The 26,413-nt window shown below is 38.8% G+C and overlaps 2 protein-coding genes across 6 annotated transcripts in view; one reads left to right on the top strand and one right to left on the bottom strand.

The window, feature by feature from the left end:
- SWT1 (SWT1 RNA endoribonuclease homolog) overlaps window positions 1-13,142 on the top strand; it is a 104,314-nt gene extending 91,172 nt beyond the window's left edge. The window contains exon 20 of the transcript XR_010941254.1: window positions 1-13,142. The gene's annotated coding sequence lies outside the window, so the exon portion shown is untranslated.
- On the bottom strand, window positions 5,179-25,208 carry IVNS1ABP (influenza virus NS1A binding protein). 5 transcript variants are annotated; one of them, XM_067728926.1, is made up of 15 exons: window positions 25,122-25,208; window positions 18,665-18,885; window positions 17,587-17,714; window positions 17,196-17,365; window positions 16,992-17,067; window positions 15,724-15,897; window positions 15,253-15,378; window positions 13,790-13,897; window positions 9,735-9,864; window positions 9,274-9,498; window positions 8,679-8,800; window positions 8,456-8,582; window positions 8,241-8,372; window positions 7,962-8,135; window positions 5,179-6,641 (listed from the first exon to the last, which is right to left on the bottom strand). In XM_067728926.1, the coding sequence occupies exons 3-15, from the start codon at window positions 17,695-17,697 to the stop codon at window positions 6,388-6,390; spliced, it is 1,929 nt and encodes a 642-aa protein (XP_067585027.1). In that variant the 5' UTR covers window positions 17,698-17,714; window positions 18,665-18,885; window positions 25,122-25,208; the 3' UTR covers window positions 5,179-6,387. The 5 variants fall into 5 exon arrangements, with proteins under 5 accessions (XP_067585027.1, XP_067585026.1, XP_067585028.1 ...); XM_067728925.1 differs by lacking the exon at window positions 25,122-25,208 and adding an exon at window positions 24,798-24,938; XM_067728927.1 differs by lacking the exon at window positions 25,122-25,208 and adding an exon at window positions 23,974-24,102.
- Window positions 25,209-26,413: the final 1,205 nt, after the last annotated feature.

Below are 26,413 nucleotides of genomic sequence, written 5' to 3' on the forward strand. Positions count from 1 at the left end.
GTATGATTATAAAAGTGAACCTCCAATGAAAGAGAACTATGCAGGATGCCCACTAGCAGGAAGAAGGATCCGATGAGCTTTGTTTGCTTAGAAAGCCACACCTCCTCCTGGGGCTCAAAGTGCCCTCAGGGATATGAGCCTGGGTAGAAGGAGAAGCTTCCAGAGCACCTCTGCTGTCTGCCTCTTTCCTTTTCCATCCCCTCCCCCTACCAAATATGTCTTCAGACTTTTATCCCTCAGCTGCTTCTAGTTGTTATTGAGTTTTGCCCTGCTTTGTTTTTGTTGCTGTTGTTGTTGTTTTGGTCGCAGCTTGCAGGATCTTAGTTCCCTGACTAGGGATTGAACCGTGGGCCACTGCAGTGAAAGCGCAGAGTCCTAACCCCTGGACTGCCAGGGAACTCCTTGCTGTGCTTCATTACCTCCCTTTTTCTCTCTTATCTTTTTAATATGTTATACTTTTTAGGAAATTTCTTTTCACTCCTATCATCTGAATACTTCTACGTATTTCACCCTATGCATGTGGATTTTAATTTTATCCTAATCTATGTGTCTTTCACTTTGTGCGTTAATTTGTCAATTTTCAACCTTTTTAAATTTTTTTTTTTTTTTTTTTTTTTTTTTGCGGTACGCGGGCCTCTCACTGTTGTGGCCTCTCCTGTTGCGGAGCACAGGCTCCAGATGCGCAGGCTCAGCGGCCATGGCTCACGGGCCCAGCCGCTCCGCGGCATGTGGGATCTTCCCGGACCGGGGCATGAACCCATGTCCCCTGCATCGGCAGGCAGACTCTCAACCACTGCACCACCAGGGAAGCCCTAAATATTTATTTTGATATGTGAAAATGTTTTAACTTTTCTAGTCTTATTTTTATCTTTAGAAGACATTCTTTAAATTTTTTTTAGTGTTTGTTTCTTTGAAATGTAAGGGTTTTGGGGTTTTTTTTCCTTCTTTTTGTTGCCTTCTTTTCTTAAACTTTAATTTATACTTTTTTTCTAACAGTACAGTGTGGGAGTTGAGGTATCCCTTTCCTCCCATCCCCTGCTCGCTCTTTTCTGGGTCTCCTCTCTGGATTGGAGTAACTCAGTTGACATAAGGATCCTAAGCCCCACCTTGGTAAGTTTGTTTTCATGGGAAATTATCATATCTTTAGAACTCCAGGTTTTAAAATCTCCATTCAGTAAACATAGCTATTATATTTGGGGCAGAAGCTTCATAAGCATGCCATGAACCAGAAGGGACTGATGGGAAAAGTCACATGAGGGCAAGGGCTCTCTACATAAAGTCTTGCCTTAGTGAGAAGCTGGTGATAACTTCCTGAGAAGCATCCCTGAGGATTTTGACAGCAAAGTTCCTGGAACCATTTTACTGTAGCCTTTTCCAGCTTACCTCCACAAGATAGTCCATTTCCTTCTGGAAAGGACCAGGGAGGGTCCCCTGGCTTGGCCAGGCCACAGCTCTTCCAGCATTCTGAGCCAAAGAAAAGTTGGCTAAAGACTTAGAGTCTGTTGTACCCTACTGGGTCCTCCTGTTAGGACCTGCAGTGGGCACTTGGGACTGCACAGATTGGAACTTCATAGATGGGTTAATTTCACTCTCCTATCATTGTCTTTGCCTGTCATGAAAGACAGGGGACACAAGACAAACCTGAAACTTTATTTCCTTGATCTTTTGGCCATCATCTTAAAACACAAGTTCTTTCACCCTTTCAGGGTTGATCCACAATTATTTAGTGTCATGGTCTCCCTTAAGAACCTAGTTTTTATTGTTTATACTCCTGATGTGACATCTCCCCACGCCCACCTATCTATTGGAGCCTTTTAGCTCCCTACCGTGTGAGATGGGATGAAGTTACCTTTATCTTCTCAGAGGGAATATACCTCACTACTGAATAATGAAATGCATCCTCCACTTAGGAAGTGCTGCCACCCATACTCCTTTTCCGATTTAGATTGGACTGACAGTCCAGTCTCCCTCCCAGTTGGTGGCTCTTTAAGCTATTTTGCCAACAAACAACAAAAAACCCCACTCCAGTGAAAATAAACAACTCCATGAGCTTAAGCAGAATTTACAGCTATGAACCTATAAGGTAAGGCAGTAAGACACTCAAATCTCAGTTACCAACATGGCTCGCTGCTCCTAACTACAAACCAAATTCAGTATCCTAGCCTTTGCAACTCTTATTGTAGACTAATGGTTATCGCTGAACTACATTAACTCAGTACATACCCTTGCATGGCCAGTGGGGATGAACGGTTCCCTGATGTGATTTCCAGTCAGGTAAAATATTGACATGTCCTAGACTTTTTAAAAAAGGCTTTTCCCTTTAAAGGTTTGGTTAAGCTAGAAAGACAAAACTTTTTCAAGTGTAAAACTGTAGTTTTGAGTTTTGTCAAACACAATCACATAATCACCAGCACACTCAAGTAATGAGTTCCATTGCTCCTCGAAATTCCCTTGTGCCCCTTTGTAGCCAACTCCCATCCCCATCTCAGGAAGCCACTGATGTGTCTGCTATCCATGTAGCTCTTTTCCAGAATGCTATGCAAATGGAGGCTTTTGAAGCTGGCTTTTCACTTAGCATGATGCTTCTGAGGATCCATCCATGTTGTTTTATCAATAAATACTTCAGTGTTTTTATTCCTGAGTAGTATTCCATTTTATTCATGTACCCTTCCATTCATTCACCAGTTGGAAGGATATTTGAATTTTCAGTTTTTGGTGATTATGAATAAAGCTGCTATATTCATACACAGGTTTCTGTAAGAAGAGGTTTTCATTTCACTTGGATAAATACCTAGGAATGGGATTACTGTGTCATAGGATATTTAACTTTATAAAAAACTGTCAAACTTTTTCCAAACTGACCTTACAATTTTGTAATTCCTCCAGCAATTTGAGAGTTCCAGTTGTCATTTTGCTTTTTACATTTTCCTAATGATCTATGACAGTAAGCATGTTTTCATGTTATTATTAGACTCCATTTATCTTCTTTGGTGGAGTGTCTTGTTCTAAACCTTTTGCCCATTTGAAAACTGGATGGTTTTATTGAGCTTAGAGAGCTCTGGATGCAAATCCCTTATCAGATGTTTTCTTTCAAGCCTGTACCTTGTAAGGATTTGGCATCACTTTTGGTTAAGATAGAGACAGAACACTTGCATAATGCAGAAGGTAGATCTTACTATCATGATTTGAGAGTAGCCTTAATGGATAGCTGGCCCTGTTAATTATTGATTGGATGACCACCATTACATTTGATAGATGCCTTCAAACTTGGCAACTCTTATTCTTAACTTGCAGGACAGTTCAGTTCATCTCGTAAGAAGTTTCAGTCTCTCGCTCACTGAAGTTTGGTATTCTGTGTGCCTTTCTCCAGGCTAAAATTGTATTAGTCCTGTTGTTCTCTCTGAGCAAATATCTTGTATTTCCACAAGATGTCAACTCTGTATATACTCAACTTAATAACCGAGGTTTTGCTTCTCACCCTTATTCAAACCCCCAATAGAGAATTGAGCTCCTAACAGTGAAGCCTAAGTACTTTATTGGCCATTGTGCTAGTAACGGTAAGTTAAAGAACCCATGATATGCACTTGAATACATCCCTCTCTTTATGTACTCTACTTATTGCTCAATGTATCATTATCATTTTTAAGACTCTTAAGAAACTTCTGGTCTTATTAAGAAAACTGATGCTTCACAGTAATTGCTTTTTAACCTTCAGATAATTGATTTAATAGATCTCCTGTTAACAGGACCAAATTTGTGGCTTGGCCTTACTATTTGAGATTGATATATTTGATTCATATGTTGGCATTTTCTCCTCTTTTTTCACTCAGTTTACCCTGTATCTTAAGTCTCAATGAGAGACTCTTCAAATCCTTTTTTGAAACAAAGTAGGGTACAAAAAATTGACTAATAAATCCTATAGAGACCGTGTTTTCTGTGACTCATAGTCTTCTAAAGGCAACTCTGGAATTACAGTAATGTCCTAGAGGGACTTTCTCCTTTGCCTACTTCAGTTTTAAGTTAAGAATTCTGAGATCTGGAGAGATTATAGGGCGTACACCTAATATATTAAGCACTAATGATATTCCCAAATCCAGGTCTTTTCCTAACATATGATTATGTAAGGAATTCTAAAACATTGAAAATGGTAAAGTATTTAAGACATACTAGAAGCCAAAAATCAAAACCCTATCCTTGAAAATCACAGTAAAAGAATTTATTGTGATTTATGCTTGAGTATAATCAATTGTTTTGTTAATTCAAACAGGTATTTTATAGTTTTGCTACTTTTAGAGATTTAGTCTAGTATGTTTTGTGCACTATTACTATTGATTGCAAGAGTGGTTATTACCAATATCATTTCTAAACTATTCCAAAACCCATACTGGTTTAAAAAGAAAATAATTTATGCTGAGGCTATGCCATTTTGTCCTTCCCTCAAAAAAAAAATTACCTTTTAAATGTGGATAAACAGAACTGGTCACTGAGCACTATTGTTTTCTTTATGAAACTTTCTTATATTCAAAACATACTTAAAGAACATAATTTTGGCTACCAAACTACCTGTTTGGCATCAATGGTAATATAGGTAAACTTTGACCCAAAGTATTCCCACATATTATTGCATTAAGCATGTTACATAGGAATTGAGAAGTGATTTCAAGGATTTTACACTGACTCCCCCCACTAAAATTTTATTTCCTTGTGCTAAATAAATAGAACATATACAGATCTATTTTAAAAATATTTCATCATACTAGGCAAATTCAAATCTGCCAACCCAGTTTTAGCCCAGAACCAAACCAGTGATAGTCAGGAACTACACAGCCACCAGGCAAACTGATTTCCTTTCTCGTTGGTTCTCTGTGGGGATAGATGAGTGAAATAAGGTGTCAAAGTCCCAGCGGAACATTTGTTAAAAAAAAAAAATACCTAATTTTCTTCTCACCCAGGTTAGCCAGTGGATAGTCATGTTGTCCCAGTTGGCTCATTAGATTCCTGTGTGCCTCTTTGTCTTCCCAGAGAAAACAAAACTAAAAAACCCCCTTTACATCAGTCCTTATTTCAGATATAAGATGCCAGTTAACTATTTTCCCACAAATACCTTAAGCTCATTTTTACTTGAAAAAAAAAAATTTCCCCTCAAAACTTTTAGTAATGAATGAGTACACAACAACATTTGGATAGTAATCCCATGGTGCAAGGATTTCCTGCAAAGTACCTTTAATATGTTTGCATCAGCAGCAAGCATTAGGATGTTCTAATTTTGGCACCGTAAGTTATATGTGTAGCATTACACATTAGATACCAAGTCACCACCCCAACCAGTATTTATCCATATGAATAGAAAAACTGAACAAAAACATAGTTCTGATAAAGGCTGCATTCATAAACCCAATACAGTTTAAGGTAATTTTTTTTTTTTTTTTTACAATCAAGGGCTGCCATTTAGGATTGTTTTTTTAATGATAAATAAAAAATAGGAATTATTTAGAAGATAAAATACTTCACTGTTCTTTACTGTTATTAATACAATATTGAGTGTTTTGCTATATAAAATATACTCCCAAGAAGTCAAAGTATTTAAAAACAGTGTATCAAATAAAAATCACAGCCATGTTACTGTTCAGCAACTCCATTCCAATAAACATTGGTATTGCATTCTCAAAAAAAAAAAAAAAAAAATTGCAGCTGAGGCAAGAGCTCTCTGAAGCTTGCATTCTGGGCGTGTAAAACACCTCACTGCATACTTTTAAGACTGTCACTCTGCTTCAGTAATTTGAACCTGCCACATTTTACTTCAACAAGTAAAGCACTCTGCTGAGAATACAAAAATTTATAAAAAGGCCATCATAAAAGATTAAACCTCAGTAGGCATGTAAGCTTTCTTTTAATAAAAACAAAAATAGTCATTGTCATCTAGTTAAATAAGTCTCTTTGTTATAGAATGTTCCAGTTATTGAAAAAGGGACCTTAAAAAACCCAACTGCCTATATCTTAAAACCCTACCTCTCTTGCCCCATAATACACACATTTGAGGGAAGAGTCATTTAATGTGCAAATTGGCAAACAAATGTGGAGGAGAGGGGACTTCTTGAAATGACGTGCCCAATCAATTCTTGGTTTATTCTTTTACAATATCAACTTCCAGAAAACTAAAATAACCAAAGTAGCCCTAAAAATACACAAAACAGACCTTCATCTTTGCATTCCTTTCCCAATAAACACAAAAAGTATGTACAGCATGTTTAATAATATGCAATATGCAAAAGCTTTGTGTTGCTGTTAGCAACATCTATACCCACCCACCCTCCTTATTCACAAGTGTACCTCTACCTAACACAATTACATCACTAAGCCTGTTAGTTTGAAAGGGTCTTCAATTTGTTAAAACTGGAAAATCTTGGTATAGGGGCTCCACTCATTTGACTCAAGGTTATAGACTTCCACCGTATTCAGAAACTCATTGCCATCAAATCCTCCCACTGCATAAATAGTGTTCCCTACAGTTGCAATCCCAGCATTGCTCCTTGGTGAAGTCATGTTTCCCATCATCTTCCATTCATTTCTAGTTGGATCATACATCTCCACACAACTAATGGCATGAGAACCATCAAAGCCACCACCTACAAACAGTTTTCCTAAAAGAGAAAAGAGACAAGGTTAATCTAGAGAGGCTAAGAAAGAAACCCTTAAATTGATCTTTTGCTAAAACAGTGGTTCTTGGTAGAAAAGACTGTTCATTCTGTCAGAAAGTATTTATTGAATGCCTACTAATGTAGCAAGCACTCCCTAGAAGCTGGGGATACAAATGGAATAGAGTTGAAAAGAACCCGTTTGTATGTGTAAGTCAGGCAATTTAAAGGAAGGGGAGGCACCATCTAACTACAGTGCAATTCTCACAACAATTCTATGTGGTTGTTTCTATTACTGCCATTTCACAGATGAAGATATAATGAACAAAGAAGTTGGACAACTTGCCTAGAGATGCAACTAGTAAGTGGCAAACCAGAGTAGTTCTGTGCACTGCAAGTTTTGTTATTAGTCCAGTGCATAAGAACTAAGATTCAAAGTAAGTTCTAGGAAAGCAGGTTTCAGATAACTGAACATTTTCTAGAGCTCTCCAACTGTATAAAATGATTTTGGCATGGAAATTTCTTCTTGGAAACAGACTGAACTGTGACTATTTTCAAATATACATGCAGGGCAGTTAATAATTAAATTAATTTCAGACAAATAAAATGTTAGCATTAAATATTCTCTGGAGTTTAAGGAAAAACCTTATTAGTGATTCTCGAATTCATTATTTTCTCATCTGATTGTCACTTAGCCTACCTGCATCCATGTACTTACCCATAAAAGAACCGACAAGGCTCATAGTAGGCCAGGGGTTGCAGGCCAGTAGGCTACTTACTGGTGTGCCTACACACTTAGGCTCTTGCCAGTTGAGCCACAAGCTTTGTTCTAAAAACAATTCTAACTGAATTCATTATTGTAATTATGTAATTAAACATTATGTAAATCCATAAAATGGATGTGAAAACTGTGTCTACATATGATGATTTGCAAACACTTGTTAAAAATAATCTAAAAATACTGCTTCCAATTAGGCATGGAGTAGACAATTAGAAAAGACTAGATTTAGATGATTTCCATTTCTTTTGTTTTACAAATCAAATTTTTTAAAATTCTTGCTCTAAAGAAACAAACTCAAATTCCAAGATGATGCATTATGAGTATGATTTATGGAAGAAGATGAATTAATGTTATATATCCAGTACTGAGTGATTAGAAAAGACATTTCTAAAAGACAAACCACCAATCCCCACTGCGTCAGAAAAGAAGGCTAGTTCTGAATTCTTAATTATACAAGTGGATAGTTATCACTGACATTCTCTTGGAATTTTAGAACAAACTCTTGCTACTACCTACTCCTCAGCTCTCCAAATCCCAACACTCACCGCCGAGAACAGCCACTCCAGCTCCTCGCCTAGCCACATTCATGGATGCAATTAAAGTCCAGGTGTTATTTTCAGGATTATAACGTTCTACTGTGTTCAGACAATTCCAAGACTCTGCGCCTCCAATTATGTACAAATAACCACCAAGCTCACAGACTGCAGACTGGTGTCTACCTATAAAATCAAGTCAAACCAAAATTATTATTCTATCTCCCCAAACTGTAAGTGTGCACTACACATACCATTGATTCAGAGGTCTTAAAAAAAAAATCAACTTACGAATGTTAAGAGGAGCACAGCTTGTCCATGACTTTGTTATAGGATCAAATACATCACAATTTTTCAGTCCTTTTTGACCATATGGATCTGAGCCACCAACGATGTATAATTTCCCGTTCAGAGCACACACTCCTATGTGAGTATAAAATAAGGTTATAAATTGATAACTTAATTATCATACTTAAATACTGATGATCTCAGCAGAAAAGTATTACCTGCATTACAACGATTAGTTCTCAATTCTGGAATAGGAGTCCAGTCATCTATGTTTGGATCATACATCTCTCCACATCTCAGGTCATCTGAGTGGCCATTTGATCCACCCACCACATAGAGCTGGCCCTATGCCAAAAGCGAGAGATTAATATTTCTGCCATTCTCAAGTTCTTAGAAAAAACTAAATGTGGGCTGCTTCTTCCTGCAATATAGTGCACTTACCATGAGTACGGCCATTTGAAATCGGGCTCTTGGTGTCCTCATGGGAGCAAGAAAGGACCAATGATCTGTATGTGGATCATAGCATTCAACTGTTCGAAGACACTCCTCTCTGTTATAGCCACCTGGTACAAGAACCACAAAGAGTTATGCTTAAAGTATTAAACTGGACCAGCCTTTCTGGTCTAGAATGGTTTAAGTAATCTGTACAAATGAGAAAAAGAATCTTTGTCCACACACTTAATAAGGCCACATTAGTTAATGTTTTAACTAAGTGCCTGTAACAGCTGAATGACAAAATTATGAGTGTAAGTAAATTGCTTAGTCTTGACTTGAAAATTAGGAGGGAACAATTACCCACTTCATAGTTTTTTAAGAATTAGAGACAGACATTAACTTGAAGGCTAGGCAATACTATAGTATTGACTTTTTATTTCTGTCTTCTTAGAATGTGGTAAAGTGGAATGTCACAGAAGAAGGCATATTAAATAAACCCTGTCTTCCAAAGTTTGCATGTCACAAGCAAGCATAAACGTCCACTTATAGAGGCTTAGCCAGTTGAAGGTTTCTGATAAGTCACTCATCCTTCTATTCTTACCTGCAGCTATGAGTTTGCCATTCATCTCTGCTGTCCCCAGACCAGATCGTGCGTACTGCATAGGAGACATGGGCTTTTCTATTAACTCATCTGGTTGCATCTCAAAGCTTAAACTTTTAATGAGTTTTGGAGTACTTGTTGGTGAGCTCTGTGGGCTGTTTCGCCCATGAAGGAAAATGACACAGAAAATACCATCCAGCACAGCCAGGCACAAGTAAGTGTTATCTGTAAGCACAAGAGTTCCATGTTTAAAGATGCAATTTTTATTACTTTTGGTTGCTGTGTGATCCTGAATTGGACTCCAGATTCCAGACAGGGGATGACCTGCTACTCTTTTCCAAATTTAGTTGCTTCTGAGTTTTTTCCTCAATCACTTTAGAAGTGTTATATGGTTCCACTTAAAACTCCTTCTTAAAAAAAGAAATAAATTGAAGGCAATCTGACAAGTGTAATACACTTACTTGAAGTCTTTTCCGAAGCAACGATTTTCCACTCGTGCTTAGGGCTTTGTATTGTAGCATTTGGAGAAGACAGACATCCAATGGAACTGCTACTTATCTGCTTATGGCCATTCTCACGTGGTGGCTTTTTCTGCAAAATCAAAAGGCAGCTACAGAAACCTAGCCAAAGACCATACCTGGTGTACCTTTGCTCCTGAGCTATTCCACAACACTGAGAAAACCCTTAGTACCCTCCACTTATGCATGACATTTATAGCACACCTAGGTTTAACACAAAACAACACTTTCTGACTGACACATATCACTGGCATTCTTCCATCTCCACTTAATAAGGAAACAACTACACCTACCCTGGTCAAGAAAAAGTTCAAGTTCAACAATTAAAAAAACATGTTGTGGGTCAAGTATCAGAATAGTCAAGAGAGGAAAAAACGGAACCTCCTCCTTCATAATCCACATAGTCTTTATATTAAGTATAGAATTTTCCAAAATGTTATAAATCTAAAACAGCATGAATTAACTGAGAGAATACATTTAACCCACTATCTCCGTGAAACTGCGAAACTTAACTAAATCATATGTACTGGTATCCTTCATATTAGCAGACATATATCCATCCAATCTCTCTGAAAGTTATTTTATAGGAAAAAAAAGTGGCAATTACAAGAAATATTTACAAGTATATTTCTTTAGGATTACCTTAAAGGTATTATAGAGTGGTTTTCTAGACAAGTAAAACTACATCAAAACACTGAAGTAAAAATGGTAATCAGAAATTAAGGAAGCAATAATACTAAAAGAACCAAATATTTTTAAAGGAATACATGAGAACATAAAAGAGGGAGAAATGGGCAAAGCTGCAAATTTTCAAATGACTGTAAGAAGATTACATTGTACCCTCGTGTATGAGTTCTCTGATGGTTTTCTTCCAATTACTTTAGCTCTTGACACTTCCAAAGGATATGATCACATGTCATTAGAAGAGTCAAGATTACCCTGGTAGGAACTGCCTGCTGAATGAATAGGTACCACCTTCAGTACCTGGCCAAGTTTGCTCATCCACTTATTTTGATCCCCAGGGCCACAGCCTCATGGGTAGACAGAATCTCTAACGGAAATTTCTGTTTCGAGTGGAAGAAAAAGGCCATGAAACAATAGAGAAAAAGATTTTGATAGCTACTTGAAGCTGTGAAAAAACTATCAAGTTTGGTGTAAGCAATTCAGCAAATGTGGTTATAGCTTAAGTAGGCTATTTTGAGAAAAGGCGGAGAATGTACCATGCTAATGGTTATAATTACATTCCATTTAGACATTTATTATGTACCTAGGTGTTATTAGGTACTTTATTCACACTGTCTCTTTTAATCCATTAAGGGCAATATATCTCCCCATTTTATAGGTAAAAATACTGAAAATAAGAGAGAAAATACGCATTGCCTAAGGCAATGCAAGAAAAATAAGGATTAGGAATTCTGAGTATAAAGCCACTCTTTTATACTACGATAGTCTGGTGTGTCCTGTGCTACTAGGAAGTACAAGGTACATAAAACCCTATCCCAATCTGTGGGAAGAAGGGATCCAAACTAACACAAGTTGATGATGCTTGATTAAGAGCTTTCACTGTAGTAAGAAACCTGTTCTAATGTATGGCTTTAATTGAGAGAAAATCAAATGTGAAAAAAAAGCACAGTAACAATGAAGACTACTTGGTGTTATGTAACTAAGCCTTATATAGAAATGCTGGTTAACTCTTTTATGTTCCTTCCAGAACACTTTCAAACCTAATTCTTTACTCTCCTTTATTTTCAAACTTTACCCTATCAACTCCTCCCACTCAGCCCACCCACTGGCCCACACTTTCTTTGCCTCTGACCTCCCCAAGGGGTGGTCCCTGGTAGCTCTTTCTTTGTCAGCCACCATCACTTCTGAAGCTAAGCATTTCTTAACCTTAATACTCTCTGGAAATTATACCCACTAAAGGTTACAAAGTGGCTTTCTAAAACCAATGTAGAAGAGATATCCCTAATCTTCTTTTACATGACCTCCCAGAGGATGATTTGACACAGTTAACAATCCAGTCCTCCTTCAAACTTTCTTTTCCTATGTTAGCTAGCTTGTACAACACAATTTGATTCCAATGGCGGCTTCTCAACTTTTTCTCTTCCTGAAGCTTAGTGTGTTTCCTCATCCTTTTTACTTTATCATCTCTATTCATGGCACTTCCCTGGAATAAGTCACACAGGTCAGAGTCCTACTCACCCTCAAATTCTTCGTTTCCTTAATTTTCCGAATCTAAACAATCATTAAAGACCTTTGTAACTATAAATGTCTAGATTCCACCCTTTCCCCTTCTCGTCCTTAGATCAAGCCCTCATCTTTTCACCTGAACTACTGCTTGTAATAGTCTACAAATTGTTCTCACAAGCTTTAATCTACCCTCTGTACCTGGTCATAAAAATAGAAGGGTTCGATGCATTAAGTAAAACAAACAAACAAAAAAAACCCTCAAATGAGCTAGACTCCCACGACCCAGAGACTGCCACCTGATAGTTAACTATCTGTCTAAAATATGATAATGAACATATAGATCTCTGCTGTATGGAAATACCATAATTTAACCAATCCCCCTATTGCTAGACTCTTGTCCAGTTTTTCACTATTATTAAAGTTGTGAAATATATCTGTTCAGATCACTCTACTCCCTTGTCTAAAATTCTTTGAAAGTCCCACACTACTTGTAGAATAAAGTATAATCCTCGATCAGATGTTATTTACCTACTCTCCCAGTCATGTGACCTGCAATTCCAACAGTATCCTCCTTTCACAGGTATCCTTTGCTATCTGACACACCTCCATCTGCTATGCAAACTCTTCCACATCCTCAGATGGCTCAAATGTCGCCTCCTTTGTGAAATTTCCCTAGTTTTTCTCCTTTTGGTTCCACCCTCCCCTTAATGTCTTCCGTAGGTAATTCGTACAAATCTGTTCTGTTTTACCTACTCCTGTAAGGTCCCGGAAGCAGAAACTGTCTCTTACACATTTCTGGGCCCTCTTACCTAACATCACGGCCTGCCACTTATCAGGCACTCAACCACTGCTTGTTGAAAGAGTACTTTAAGAAACCATTAAATTACAGTTTAGAGATGTTTAGAGAGAAGAGGGAAAATATCCTCAATGTTCAAAATACACAAACATGGACAAAATTCTCAACTAACTCAGCCCCAAAAGCTTTTTGTGAAAATAAAAATATTCAGCCACTATTGACACAGAACACCTGATAGTATCACCATACACGTTATTTCTGAGTCTATCATTTACCTTCTAATTATTAAAGGAAAACACCCATTAACTTGGGTCGACTCAGCCTACTTTATAGTTATCCCTCACAAATACAATGTTGAGCTAAAGGCCAAACAAAAAGAATACATATTGTATAACCATTTACATAAATTTCAAACACAGGCAAACTAATCTAATGCTTCAGAAGTTGGGATATAATGGCTTCCTTTGGGGTAGTGTAGGGCAGTGACTGGGAAGGGGGCAAGAGGAAGGCTTCCAGAGTGCTAGAAGTCTCTTCTTGACCCAGGTAGTGTTTAAACCAGTGGGTTCACTATGTGACATTTATGATTTGTATTCTTTTCTCTATGTTATTTATCCATAAACTGAAAAAGTTTATACCTGAGATATTTTTTTTAAAAATTGTGTCTAACGGTCATTCCCAATACAAACAACTATTTTTTATAATCTGACCAAAATAACATTTAATTTCTATTTTGCTTCATCTTATTGGCCCTTTTCTTACTGCTTATAAATCCTATTTGATTGAGAAAAAAATCTTAAGTGGGGTTCCCTACTTTGTTCTGTTAGTTTCTTTTTATGTGGCAAAAATGGTAGTAATGGTATGAAAGGTATGCTTGTTTTCTCCCACAAGTGTTTCTGTGCAGTCATACTAATGAAAGTCTTCCACTTTCCTTTATTAAAGGAAAATTTCAGTATACTATAAAATGCTCTAATCAAATTTTAACCTGAGGTTACCTCAGATGTGCAATGTGTACCTGCACAAACTGAATGTGGTCATCATCACTGCCAAACACCTCAGCCTGTCCAGCTAGTAGGTTCCCATCAAGCAGCTTGTGATCGGCTGAGTAGTACAAGGTTTGAACCTGCAAAACAGCAACAGAACACCCATGTGGCTACTGTCTCCATGGCTACTCCACTAGTATGCAGATCACACAAACGCCTCAAGGTAACCTCCAGTGTGCTTCTTGAGCTTCTTGACATCTTACTCTGGCAGGATCCCAAAGTAAAGAAAATACATGTCATGGTGGTAAAAATTTAAAAAACAAAAATAAGATACAGAATCTTCTAATACTGGCTGAAGAGTCCTTGGCTTGGTTGGCTTGAAAGAAATCTTCGTTTTTTCATAGCTTCTATTATACAGCATTAAGAAAAAAAGGCACTAGTACAATATATAGGCTCTTAAAGAATATACATATTTATAATAAAATACTGAATATGGTTTACACCTTTGAAGAGTAAGTAGTCTAATGTGCATAAACATATTTCCGTCCTGCGCAAGCAATGTCAAGAAAAACAGATAAAAAACAAGTGCAAAAATTCAAGCAAGCTACAGAGATACCTCCCTTAACAGATGCAAACATATGGCTAATGCATCTGATTTTCAAGTGGGAAACCATATAGAATTTAAAAATCACCTGTTAGCCTTTTTAGAGCATAATGATAACTGCATTTTTAAAGGCCTAACAGGTTTGGTAAGCCTTTAGTGAATCCGAAAGGCTTAAGTGGAGGGATAAACTCAAGGTCACTCCACTGTTCCATCTGCATGTTTAATTCCCACCATTTCTCTGTCAATTTTTTCTTGTGTATTTTTCAAAAAGTAGCCCAAGTTAAGTGAGTGACTATATGTATGAACAACACCATTGAAAAACACAAAGCTTTAAAGATAAGAATCCTGTAAAGGAGTAAACACCATTAAATCATCATCGTTCTCTGCCCACAGCGGATTTTTCTTAGGAGAACTGGGGCAGGACTGCTGCTTCTTTACGTGTCAATACACTTGAGGATTCTTCTTGTTTCTTCAGTCTTGGGTATCCTAGTTTTGTTAATAAACCTATGGGGAGATAAATCAATGGGGAGGAACAACCATTAGAAGCTTTTACCTACTTGTCAATTTAAAGCAAAAACCTGTGAAGAAAAATTAAGAATCTACAGAAAATTTCAGTACCACCTCCCATTTCTAAAGCAAATTACATGCTACTTTAAAGAAAGTTAACAGCACATAATAAGCAAAGAAATAAAAAAAGAAAAGCAGAAGACCAAACTGAACAGTTCATTCAGCTCACCTGGACACCCCCCCTGTTTCTCAGCTTAGGGGTACCTATAGCAAAATTTAAATTCTTTAGGGTCATGGTTATAAAATAAAAGTGAAAGGGAATCCTTCATGTTATAGCAAAATAATTTTTAATAATTGTTGAATCCCATTTACTTTAAAACTAACCTCTTCCATCAGCTCTTCCAGACTGTCTCCATTCTCCCAGATGCTACGCTGCACCCAGTTGATTACCTTTGTGTACAATTTGCCATTGCTGGGCAAGCAAACATTATCTTCAAGCATTACCTCCAACTAGAGTTGGGAAAAAACAAAGACACATGGATCAGTGTTGAGCCTCTAATTCTCAATTTCATAATAAAGAGGTCATAGATGCCCAACTGCACTCCATACGCTTACTCTATTTTTTAAGGAAACCAGTAGCCAAAAAAAAAAAGAGAAGAAAAAGAAAAGAAAGTAAACAAACTGGTAGGCAGAAAACCATTACACTGCTAAAAATAACCGTATGGTTTCAATGTATTGTCTTTTTCATAACCATTACTCACTTGCTTGAAACATGGAGAAAGATTACATTCCTGGAACTAAGTAGTATGTATCTCTTTATTTAACCTTTACATCTTTCATCTTTATAGATTTTACCTTTAGCCGTGGAAGTTTAAGAAACTCTTCCTCTTCTGAAATTTGTAACAAATGCTCCTGAATATAAGCATCAACCTTATTCAACAAACGGGAGTCTCCCATACAACTTGCAAAATTTCGGTAAGAGATGCAGCTGGTAATATCCATTCTAGATAGTAAATAATCACCACAAACCTTGGAAGAGAAATACACGAATGCCAACATTTACATACATTTTATTTAACAAATATTTAATACTCAGTGTGTAAGTACTATGTGGATATATAAAGATTAACCAAAAATCACTGCCTTAGAACAAGTTTAACAGTAGGAAGAATACATGTATACAAATGATAAACATCAAAGAATGCCATTCAAATATATAAGAAAAAAATGCAACAAACTGAAATGCTATGAAAATGCACATGAAATGTTCAGACAAGTATTTCCAACTAGAATAATAGATAAGACTTCATAAAGGCAGTAATCTGAATGGGGCTCTACAGGGGAGATGACGCTGAATGTACACAGAAACTAGGGAAGATGCTGCAACAATTTAGTTCGGCCAGAACAAAACATAAGACAATCAAAATAGTTTTGGAAGAATAGCAACTATATTAAGGAGAGCCTGGAATTCTAACCTGAGGGACGTGTGCTATGACCACAAAAGGATTTTTAAGCAGAGTGAGGGGCTTAGCAAACTTCTTCTCAAAGGGCCAGACAGTAAGTTTTTAGGCTTGTGGGCCGTACTTTCTCACAACTACTCAACTCTGTCACAGCAGGTGGAAAGCAGCCATAGACCGTATGTAAATGAAGGCTATGTTACAATAAGATGTTATAAAAGCAGGCAGCTGGCCTCAGGCCTGCAGTTTTCTGACTCCCACATTAGAGGATTAAATGCCTTTTTCCTGTAAATTATTAAGCACTTCTCAGTGGCATTAAATTCTAGAAAGAATACTTCTAAAGAACAACCGAGAAGTGTAGAAGAACGGAGAATTAAGGATATGAGTTATATGATTAACTGAGAAAATCAAGACTTACCCTGCCAGAGAAGACTACTGAAAGAGCAAGATTGTAGCTTGAATTATCTGAGAGGAAGTGTGACCCAGCTGTGTTACATTGGCTAAACAGTTAAAATTACATACATATTTGGTTCTCTAGGGGAAAAAAAGGGACATTTTCAAGTTCTTGAGTCCAACAGATGTCTTATAACAAACTGTACACACTAATCATATAAAATAAGACCCCCTAGTAACAGTACTCCTTGTATATTACTTCTGTTACTCTACCTGCTTTACTCGGTCCATCTTCAGCTTTTTTGCTGCAGAATAAACGTCTTTGACTAATTCCTTATCGGCTTTCAACCTATTAGAAAAAAGGTTCTTTATCATTTATCATACCAAGGCCTTGAAACACAGACACTTAATTTAAATAAATTTAGAGGGACTTGGAATTTCATTCCCTAGTTATATGATGTACTTCAGAGAACTTACTGAGCAGTGTAGGCATAATTCAACAAGACTTCAACAGCTTCCGGATTGAGATCATCAAACTTAACATGAGAAACTCGGTGAGGATCACTATCATTATTAAAGATTTCAAATAAATAGGGGCTGCAGCAAGCCAGGACTGCTCTGTGTGCTAACATCTCATGGCCACAGACCTGCAAAGTGAGGAATTAACATTAGAAGCATTGTGGACTATGTATTTCTCTAGCTAATTACTACATCGTATCCTTCATCTTACATTTCTGGGTAAATCATTCTTTTTTAAACTTATTTCATTAAATGCCTCCTGTGAAAAACAAAACAAGCCAATCCAAGAACATACGGTTTTTAGTAATGAAAGATCAATTCTGTAAGTTTCCAATTACGTTTTAAATACCTGAAGTCGAACATCACAGAACTGGCCACTTTTCCTCAGGGCATTTAATTTGGCAACAGAAGACTCAATGAAATTTTCGTCTTCAAACATTAAATATCCATTGGGAATCATTTTTCCTTATAATTTGGCTAAAGGGCAGAAAGAAAGAATGAATGGTGATTTTTATAACATTTTAAAGAGTAATGCAGTATTTTTAATTTTCAAATTTCATCCTATCAACAACACATAAAAATGTTATCATACAAAAACATTGCTAAAACACCACTGACACTGAACGTCTAAGCCTTTGTACCCCTATACTTTGGTCCTAAGTCTTTTCAAGGATTCATACAGTAGTGTTATGGTGTGCCAGCAATTTTGGCCAGGTTTCTATTCCTATTAGTACATTCATTGTGAAGGAGAAAAAAATGTAAACCCAGCCCTGCCCAAACCCATATAACAAGCAACTGAAAAGCCTGGAAGGATGTGAAGTGGTCATCACATATAGATTCCTTGGTTGGGGCTGCAGTCATTCCTTTACTCACTGATATATACGACTAACTTACATTCTGTTCCCTTTGCTCTACTCAATATTCTGTGATAACCTATGTGAGAAAAGAAGCTAAAAAAGAATCAATATATGTATAACTGTATATGTATATATATAACTGAATCACTTTGCTGTACACCTGAAACTAACACAACACTGTAAATCAACTATACGCCAATAAAATAAAAATATTTAAAAATTCTGTTCCCTTTGCAGGTTTCATATATTTTAAATCACTTATCTCATAAACATAGAAGATAGAAATGTATGTTCTTTAAAAAATTTTCCATTTCACCGTTTCTTGTGAACAAGTGACTAATGGCTACACAAAATGCATCATTAAAAAGTGGTAATAGAAGATTTCACTTTGAAGTAACTGATTTATTTAAATTCAAAATAGTTTATAGAAAGGAAAATATAGGAAAAAAATTTTTTCTATGAATATTACTGACTTCGCCTTTTAAAAAAATTATGAAAGGCTGTTAGTGTACTTGGCACAGTCTTCAAAAAAAAAAAAATGTGTGCACTGGGCACTGACTATCCACTTACCTACTATACTGGTGAGAAATGTATTTCCGGGGTGTTTTAAATAATCAAGGACAAAGGAAACTCAGCGCTTTGTTGAGGTATGAAGACAGGTGGCTGAAGTGAAGGCAGAGGTGTCTGAAGCTCTAATGGTGATTCCAAAACTATCAGGCTTGAAAATGATGTAATCAAGTCCTTTAAAGCTATAGACACGAACTTCTTCTGTGATAATCATGCATCATAATCTGTAATAATGACAATTGTTGGATATTCAGAATGATCAAAGACTGCCAATGATCTAGGTAGATCAGATCATGCAAAGTCCTGATCTTGAAGACATTTTGAGGTAAATGGCACAATACAGAAAATAACACGAATGCTACTATACATAAGCATTTTCATTTAACCTGCAACCACTCAGGTGATTAAAAAAAATAAAATCCCTCCCCAGAAGGAGCTAGTAACTTTTACCATTTAAGTGAGATACACAAGCACAAAATTAGAGAAAAATATAAATATTGGTTAATTCTAATATTCTTTACTATTAGATTCCAACTAATATACAAACATGTGTTCTGTCTGTTACCAGCCAGCAAGCAACCATCATTATTCCCCGACATGTATACAATGTTACAGTCAAACCAGATATACTGTTTCCCAAAATGTGCTCTGTAGGTACCCACCTCTGTAACTTCAAGTTTCCTTTTCTTGGAATACCCTTAACCCAACCTCTGCCCGCTGAAATCTTACCTCCAGAGCCCCTGCCAAATCCCTTCAGCTGAGTAGTTCCTCCCCATCCTCCACATACTGAACCCTCTCTGAAAGTGTGTATGTGTGATCTTCCAGCTGGTCTGTACTGGCTTATCTTCCTTGATTCAAGGCCTCTTGAAGGCAGAGCCTCTGTTTTCTTTATCTTTGTATCCTTCCCATCTCCCCCCACCAAAACAACTAGCCTAGAAACCTGAATATAAAGATGAGTAATTTGTTGAAATGAACTAAATAAACAAAAAGGAAAATATTAATGTCTGTGCTTTGTATGATCATTTTTCTCATATACAGTAATAAACTACCAATGGAACAATTCTGGTTCAAATCAAATCTTCAGGGAAATTACATTCAGTCCTCCCCCCATTTTCACATGTCATTAACTAAAAGTGTCAAAGTCAGATGGTACTTAGTTTTTAATCATCTGAACTGCTATTACACCACTAATTCAACAAACCAGAACTAAATAAGAAATTATGTGAAAGATGTGCATACTTTTTAAAATGGACATCTTCAAATTACCTGTATTTTCCTTATATATCAATCAAGCCCACAATTCTAAATCTAACAATTATGTTAATGTGTATGGTCCCTTACCCCAGAACCCACTTGAAGGCTAGTCCAGTTCCATTTCAACAAACTATTGTATTAAGTGCAACACACGCGCAATCTGTATCCCGTACGCCTTCACTGGTTTCTCCATAGCTTAGGTTTTATTTCAAGGAAACCTGAGTATTCTGACTCAGGTTGGGACTGTTGTCAATGCTTACTCCTGCAATGAAAGTATTTCATACCTTTATGTAATATTGATTTCCTCTGCTCTACACTTGCATCCAGATTAGTTAATTCAGCTTTTCTTAAGAAACCAGTTCTAACAAAACAAATGTTTTCCAAGTAACACACAATTCTATGTACAGAGAGAACACACTATCCAAAAGAAACCTTCAAACATTTTCAGCCAAGACCTAGCTCAAGTTGGGAAAATCTATGCAAGGGTGAAAGGGGGGGACCCCTCCATGCAAGTTATGTTGGATATTATTAAAATGTATGCCCTCTGAAAAACCAAAAACAAAAGGAGATTTATAAGTATTTTAAACTTTGACCAGTTTTATTCAGTATTTATTTGTAAACTAGCCTTGATCTTACCAAGAATAAAAGTGGCATCTATAAATATATAGACATACCTCGTTTTACTGCACTTCACTTTTTCTGCTTCACAAATACTACCTTTTTTTTTTTTTTGCAAATTGAAGGTCTGTGGCAACCCTGAGTTGCCAGCTGATGGTCAGCATTTTTTAACAATGAAGTATTTTGAAATTAAGGTATGTATGTTATTTTTAAAGACATAATGTTTTGGACACTTAATAGACTCCAGCAGAGTGTAAACATAACTTTTATGTGCACTGAGAAACCAAAAAATTGGCGTGACTCGCTTTACCACAGTGGCCCAGAACCAAACTCACAGTATCTCTGTGGGTGTATTTGATAAATTGAAAGTTCTACCTTAAATTTATTTTGGAAAACAACAAGAACAACAAAAACCTGGATGGTTAAAACCACTTCAGTCCTTTGGGAGAAAATACTGGAGAATTTTTGGAGCAACTCTTGCCATACAAATTTGTACAATATTATTAGTTCCGCAATAGAGTGAGTACTACTACATTAGTACTCGATGATTTTCTCGTACATTAAGGTCTTAACATGAACCTCATCTCTTTAACATCTGCTGATCCGTATAACCCTACTTGATTTTAAAAGCTAGCCCAAGTCCACTCAACATTTAAGTTAATGCAACAAACTTTATCTAATTACGGTCCTTATATACTATATGCCCCTACTCTCACCCACCCCCAAGTTGGAGGTCACCTCAGCTTCTGCCTGCAAAACCATGTCTTTCAAAGTTCACATTCACTTTCAGTAAAGTTAGTGTGGACAAATTGAGTTTTAAGCCATTCCACAGAGTCACAGATCTCAGTTTGGTCTATGAAACTCAAGCTCAAAAACTGATGGAATAAAAATGTGCGGAGAATTTTTTATCTTTGAAAAGCCAAACCAAAAGCCCCAACATCCCAGGCTTACATACAATTATAAAATTTAGAATTTTATTTGATATTTAAAAAACACATTCGACTAATCCACTTTTAAAATTAAAACTGAGATCAAATGCAATATATTCTGGTAAACAGTCTTCAGTTTCTTCATATGGCCAGTGCAAGAAAAGGGATACAGATGACTTATAAATGAGTAATTAAACTGCTTTAGTAAAACCCAGAAGTTCACATGTTACCACAGCCCCCCCAAAGATCAGCTGAACCCAAATACAGTTCAGTAAGCCTTATCAAGGAGCTGTAAAAAATGTAGGTACAATATGACCTGCCCCCAAATTCTTCTTGGGCCTTCAGTAAGAGCAAGATAAAATGTTATCAAACTTTCAAAGAATCCTTAAAACCTCAAGGCAAATTACAAGTATTATTTAAGTTTCAAGGCAATCTTTTGAGGGTAGCCAACTCACAAAATAGTAACCTACTCCATTTTTAAAGGACAGACGTTATAATACAAAGTAAGTCAATGAATCTCTTAAAAACCAGAAGTTATAGATTCCCAATGTCTGAAACGATCCATCTATATCAAAACTCACCAAACTCACTCACTCACTCCATGCTTTTAACCTCATTGTTCTGTAATTCTTATATCCCACAAACATTTATGGCTCCAAACATATGGCAGGCACAGTCTGGAATGGGATGCTCATAACACAATGAAGTTAACTCCATTCCCCAGCCTTGAACACTCCACAGACCAATCAGAAAGACAAACCAAGCAGTGAAAACAGTTCAAACAAAAGGGGGAAAAGGTATGAAAGCACACATATTCCAGAAACTGCAGCGATCTCTGTTTAAGTAGACTGTAGTTTGCAGGATGCATATGGTAAACAGTAGGAGAGGAAGTAAAAGAGATCAACATTAAGGTTTAAACAGAGCAGAATTTTTAGCACAGAGGCATAGGACACTAGCAGAAATATAGGGGATGGTCTGGAGGAATGGGTAAAACATGGATGCAAGGAAATTATTTATAACCCTTGCTTATCCTAACTAAGGTAATAAGGATATTTTAGAGTAGATATGTGGCATCAATATCAAAATTAGAATTCCAAAAAGCATAATAGAGACATTTTTAGTTTGCTGCATGCTTAAAGTCAGGAAGGAAAAGAGGAGTTTGCTTTGGGACATTATAAGGCTGAGGTACCTGTTGGGCATCCAGGTTGATACCAAAAGTGTAAGTAAGGATAGTGAGCGATGTATCGGTTTATAAATCATTTACAAGGCGGTAATTGAAGTTTACAAGTAAATATAATCGTGTACTTTCTGTGGTTCTAACAAAAACTCAGAAATACTCCCTTATTCATTAATTCCTCCATTTACACTCTCTAGCACAAGGTAGGAGGCTCCCCAACCCTCTTGTAGATTTGACTATACAATCATACTGTTGAAAAGTCAATGAAATTATTTTTAGGGGTACTTCATCTTAATATCAATGATTAAGACAGTTCCCCAACAGGAAAACATTTTGCATTAAAAAAAACAACAACAACACTTATTTGCGAAACACATTCAATTGCCACCTAAAATATCCTTCAATCAAGAAAAAACAAAACCCCACTCCAAAGTATTGGGGCGCCCAAAAAGTTCGTTCGGATTTTTCTGTAACTTCTTACAGGAAAAACCCGTACGAACTTCTTGGCCAACCCAATAAGTAGCCAAAAAGACACTAATTTAAAACTAAAACCAAAACCTGGAACACTTTGTTTTGGGGGGAAAAGTCATAAAAACAGACCTGCAAATTAAGGCAATTAAGAAATTAATATTAACTAATGATAGAGATTTCATCTATTAGGAAAACAGAGGAAAAACCATTCTGGGTCTCCTTTAGGTCAGTGATGCTAGTCCAGTTTTACCTCTCACTACCAAATTATAGACATTTGACAAGTAGCCTGCCAGCTGGTATTAAGTTATAGTATTCTCAATCCAATTCTAAACAGTGTACACCTCATCTCCAGATATACAAAGAATAACTTTAGGCATGATTATGCCTAAAGCTACTCATACTGTTATCCTTAAACAACCACCAGTGCTAGAATTATTTTAAAAAAATATGTCTCTGGTAGTCTAGTCCATGCTGTACTTGTTGAACTGTTTAGAGTAGTACTATGCTTACAGGGTTGTTATTTACTACTAGACAGAAGATCACCACACGCAAGTTCTCAAAGAACAGCTTGATGCCAGGGTGTTCTAATCCTCCATGACTGACAACAGACATTAAGGAAACAAAAATAAACCCTTTAGGCCTCTGATTTCTACTTATCTAGTTTTTGAAACGTCAGCGCCCTCAAACAATAGATCTGTCTACTTTGTATTGGGGGAAAAGTAAATCTATTTCTAAAGTATTTGTGGTTCAAGTTTCCCTACGGTCTATCCTCAATCTGATACTGCCTACTACCTTCCTACCATCATGAGCTTACAACCAGAGTCCCTTTGCAAGATGCGCAGAAGGACGGAAAAACAGCAAACCTCTCTGCCGATTTTCTTTGGCAAAAACAAAGTGGCGAGCGCCCCAGAGTGACTGGAGAGTCCTGCAGTCCCAGGCCTTCATCCCCGCGCGGCGGGGCGGGAGCCCACTCCGAAGGCTGGGAGGCAGAGCGCCCAGCGTCTGCACACCCCCGCCCGGGATTGGCCAGCCCCGCAGTCATTCAGCGCGACACGTCAGGGCAGCCGCTCCCTTCCTCCCTCCTCCCGCCCCCTTCTCCCCGCGCTTGGCAAGAAAAGCGGGCAACGTGGAGCGGGAACAAAGGACCCCGCGGCCCACGGCGATCAGGGGCGCGGTGCCACCGTACCCCAGGCCCGGGGTACCGATGGGGCCCTGGACCAGCTCCCCGCCCACACTCGCCGGGTCCTGGGAAGGCTCACGGAAGAGAGTCCAGACCCCGGGCCGACCCCAACACTGGGCATCGATTCTTGACAGCAGGAACGGAGATTCCCGCGCCCTCCTTCTGGGAGGTCATCCCTGGCCCGCGCGCGGCGTCTTGACCCAGGCCCCTGAGGACCCCTCGTGTAAAAACTTCTCGCTCCTCACGCCCTGCTTCCTCGACTCCAGCGCTCTCCGAGGCGGCCCGAGCCCGCCCTTGGCCGCTAACGCGATCCGGCAACCACAGCAGCACCGGGAGCGCGAGGGCCGCTCGGCTGCGGCTCCTCGCCCCCAGAGAGCGACGGCGGCAGCGGCCGCGGCTTGGGGCGTCCTCCTCCCGGCACCCGGCACCGCTCCGCGCCATTCCCCAGTTCGCAGTCTGGCTGCGCCCTCTTCCTCCTCCACCGTCGACGGGACCAGCGCGTATTACCTGGTTCATCTCTGAAGAGATGGAAAAACTCATCTCTGGAGCTTCAAAGGGGAGCAGAAGGAAGCGGGCGGTAATCGGCCCAACGGAAAGCGTCTCGAGGCCACCGAGAAGGGAGCGACCAAGCGGGGAGACGAGCGAACAGCCCGCACAGGCTGCGAGGAAGGGGAGCGCACCGGAAATTCGCAGGGACTCGCTCGCTGGCTCGCTGGCACAGCGACGCTGAAGCCGCAGGCGGCGAAACTGTGGCCAGCAGTTCCGAGAGACCGACCTCCACGCGCGTCCCGGAGACACTGCCCCCGCCGCAGCCGCCCGCTAGCGCCTCACCCCCTCGCACGTCACCACGTGCGCCGCTGCCGTAGCCGCCGCCAACGCCTCCCCGACGCTTCCGGCTGGAAAGCGTCGGCAAATGACTGGCGAGCACAGCAATATAGCGCTCGAGGCCCCGCCCTCCGCTGGCCCCGCCCCCACCCTTTTCCCCCGCCCTGTTTGGTTCCGTCCTGCGCAGCTCAACTAGGTCAAAGCAAGGTGATCTTTGGAAGAGCGGGTGCTCGGGGCCCGACACTTGTCGCGCCGTCGGCCCTCGCCCTTTCAGGGCGGGAACTGGTTCCCTCCAGCCGCCCTCACCTGTTCTGCCATCCCCTGGAGGCACAATATAGCCAGACAGATTAGACGTGAGAGATTAGATTTTTCGGCGTCAGACGTACATCTAGGCAACAGCCCTAGGACTGGAGCTGGCCGCAGTGGACCTAAGAGTCTGTAGCTGCCCGTCTGCCCTTACCTTTGTAGGAGGGTGGTGCGAGGAGGAAGCGTGATTGTGAGGAAGAGCAGAGGCACGCCGACGAAAAGGGGTGAGAGGATTCAGTAACTTAGAGAAAACAATTGGAGAGGTCAGAGAAGGCCTAATATTATATCAGTGTTGCTCTGAAAAACTGTTTACTTCTACTTTTCGTCCCCGGGATTTGTTTTGTCTGAGTGCAGCTCTCCTCTCGGCGACACTGAGTCAGCTCTTTGCTGGACTTGCCCTCTTGGAAAAAGAAAATAACCTTGAGACCAGATAGCAACCTTAATTATCCCCACGCACTCACCCACCTTGTCCCCAGAAGACAAACCTGTTCAGGGGGAACGTGGGGTATAGCAGGCTGACAGCAACTTCATGGGACTCTGAAGGGCACACTGGAAAGCTTCCTAGATTGAAGGTGAGGGGATTTCGTGAGGTAAACTTGTTTAGAGTTTGGCAAAAGCTTCCAGGTTAATGTCCTGTTAAGCCTATCCTGATTTGGTGAGGGCGCTTAAGCCATCTACACCTAACCTTGTTTGTATCTGATCCCTCTGCTTAATTAGTAGACATATTTCTAGGAGCTCTTTGTCATCACTCCCTACCATTCTTTATCATTAACTATTTCGTATATGCTTATGGGAGCAGGAAAAATGTTGGGGCCCTTCATCTGCAATAGAAGCTTTACAACTTTTTAGTCTAAAATATTGAGGCAAGGAGATTTTTGTTTTGTTTCCAATTCAATTGTGGAAGGAAACAGGGTCTAAGATATCTATACTTCTTATACCTTTCTTAAGGAGAAAAAGACTGACATTTGCCACTGGCCTCTTGTTTTTGTCTT

This window comes from Pseudorca crassidens, chromosome 2 (assembly GCF_039906515.1).
Source record: "Pseudorca crassidens isolate mPseCra1 chromosome 2, mPseCra1.hap1, whole genome shotgun sequence".
NCBI classification, from domain to species: Eukaryota; Metazoa; Chordata; class Mammalia; order Artiodactyla; family Delphinidae; genus Pseudorca; species Pseudorca crassidens.

Bases quoted from the DNA above. Each gene is read 5' to 3' on its own strand.
- IVNS1ABP (XM_067728926.1), bottom strand. From the start codon at position 17,697: ATGATTCCCAATGGATATTTAATGTTTGAAGACGAAAATTTCATTGAG. The intron at 17,068-17,195 runs GTAAGTTCTCTG...TTTTTCTAATAG, and splicing joins AATTATGCCTACACTGCTCA to GTTGAAAGCCGATAAGGAAT. The intron at 15,379-15,723 runs GTAAAATCTATA...TCCCAACTCTAG, and splicing joins TTAAACTTCCACGGCTAAAG to TTGGAGGTAATGCTTGAAGA.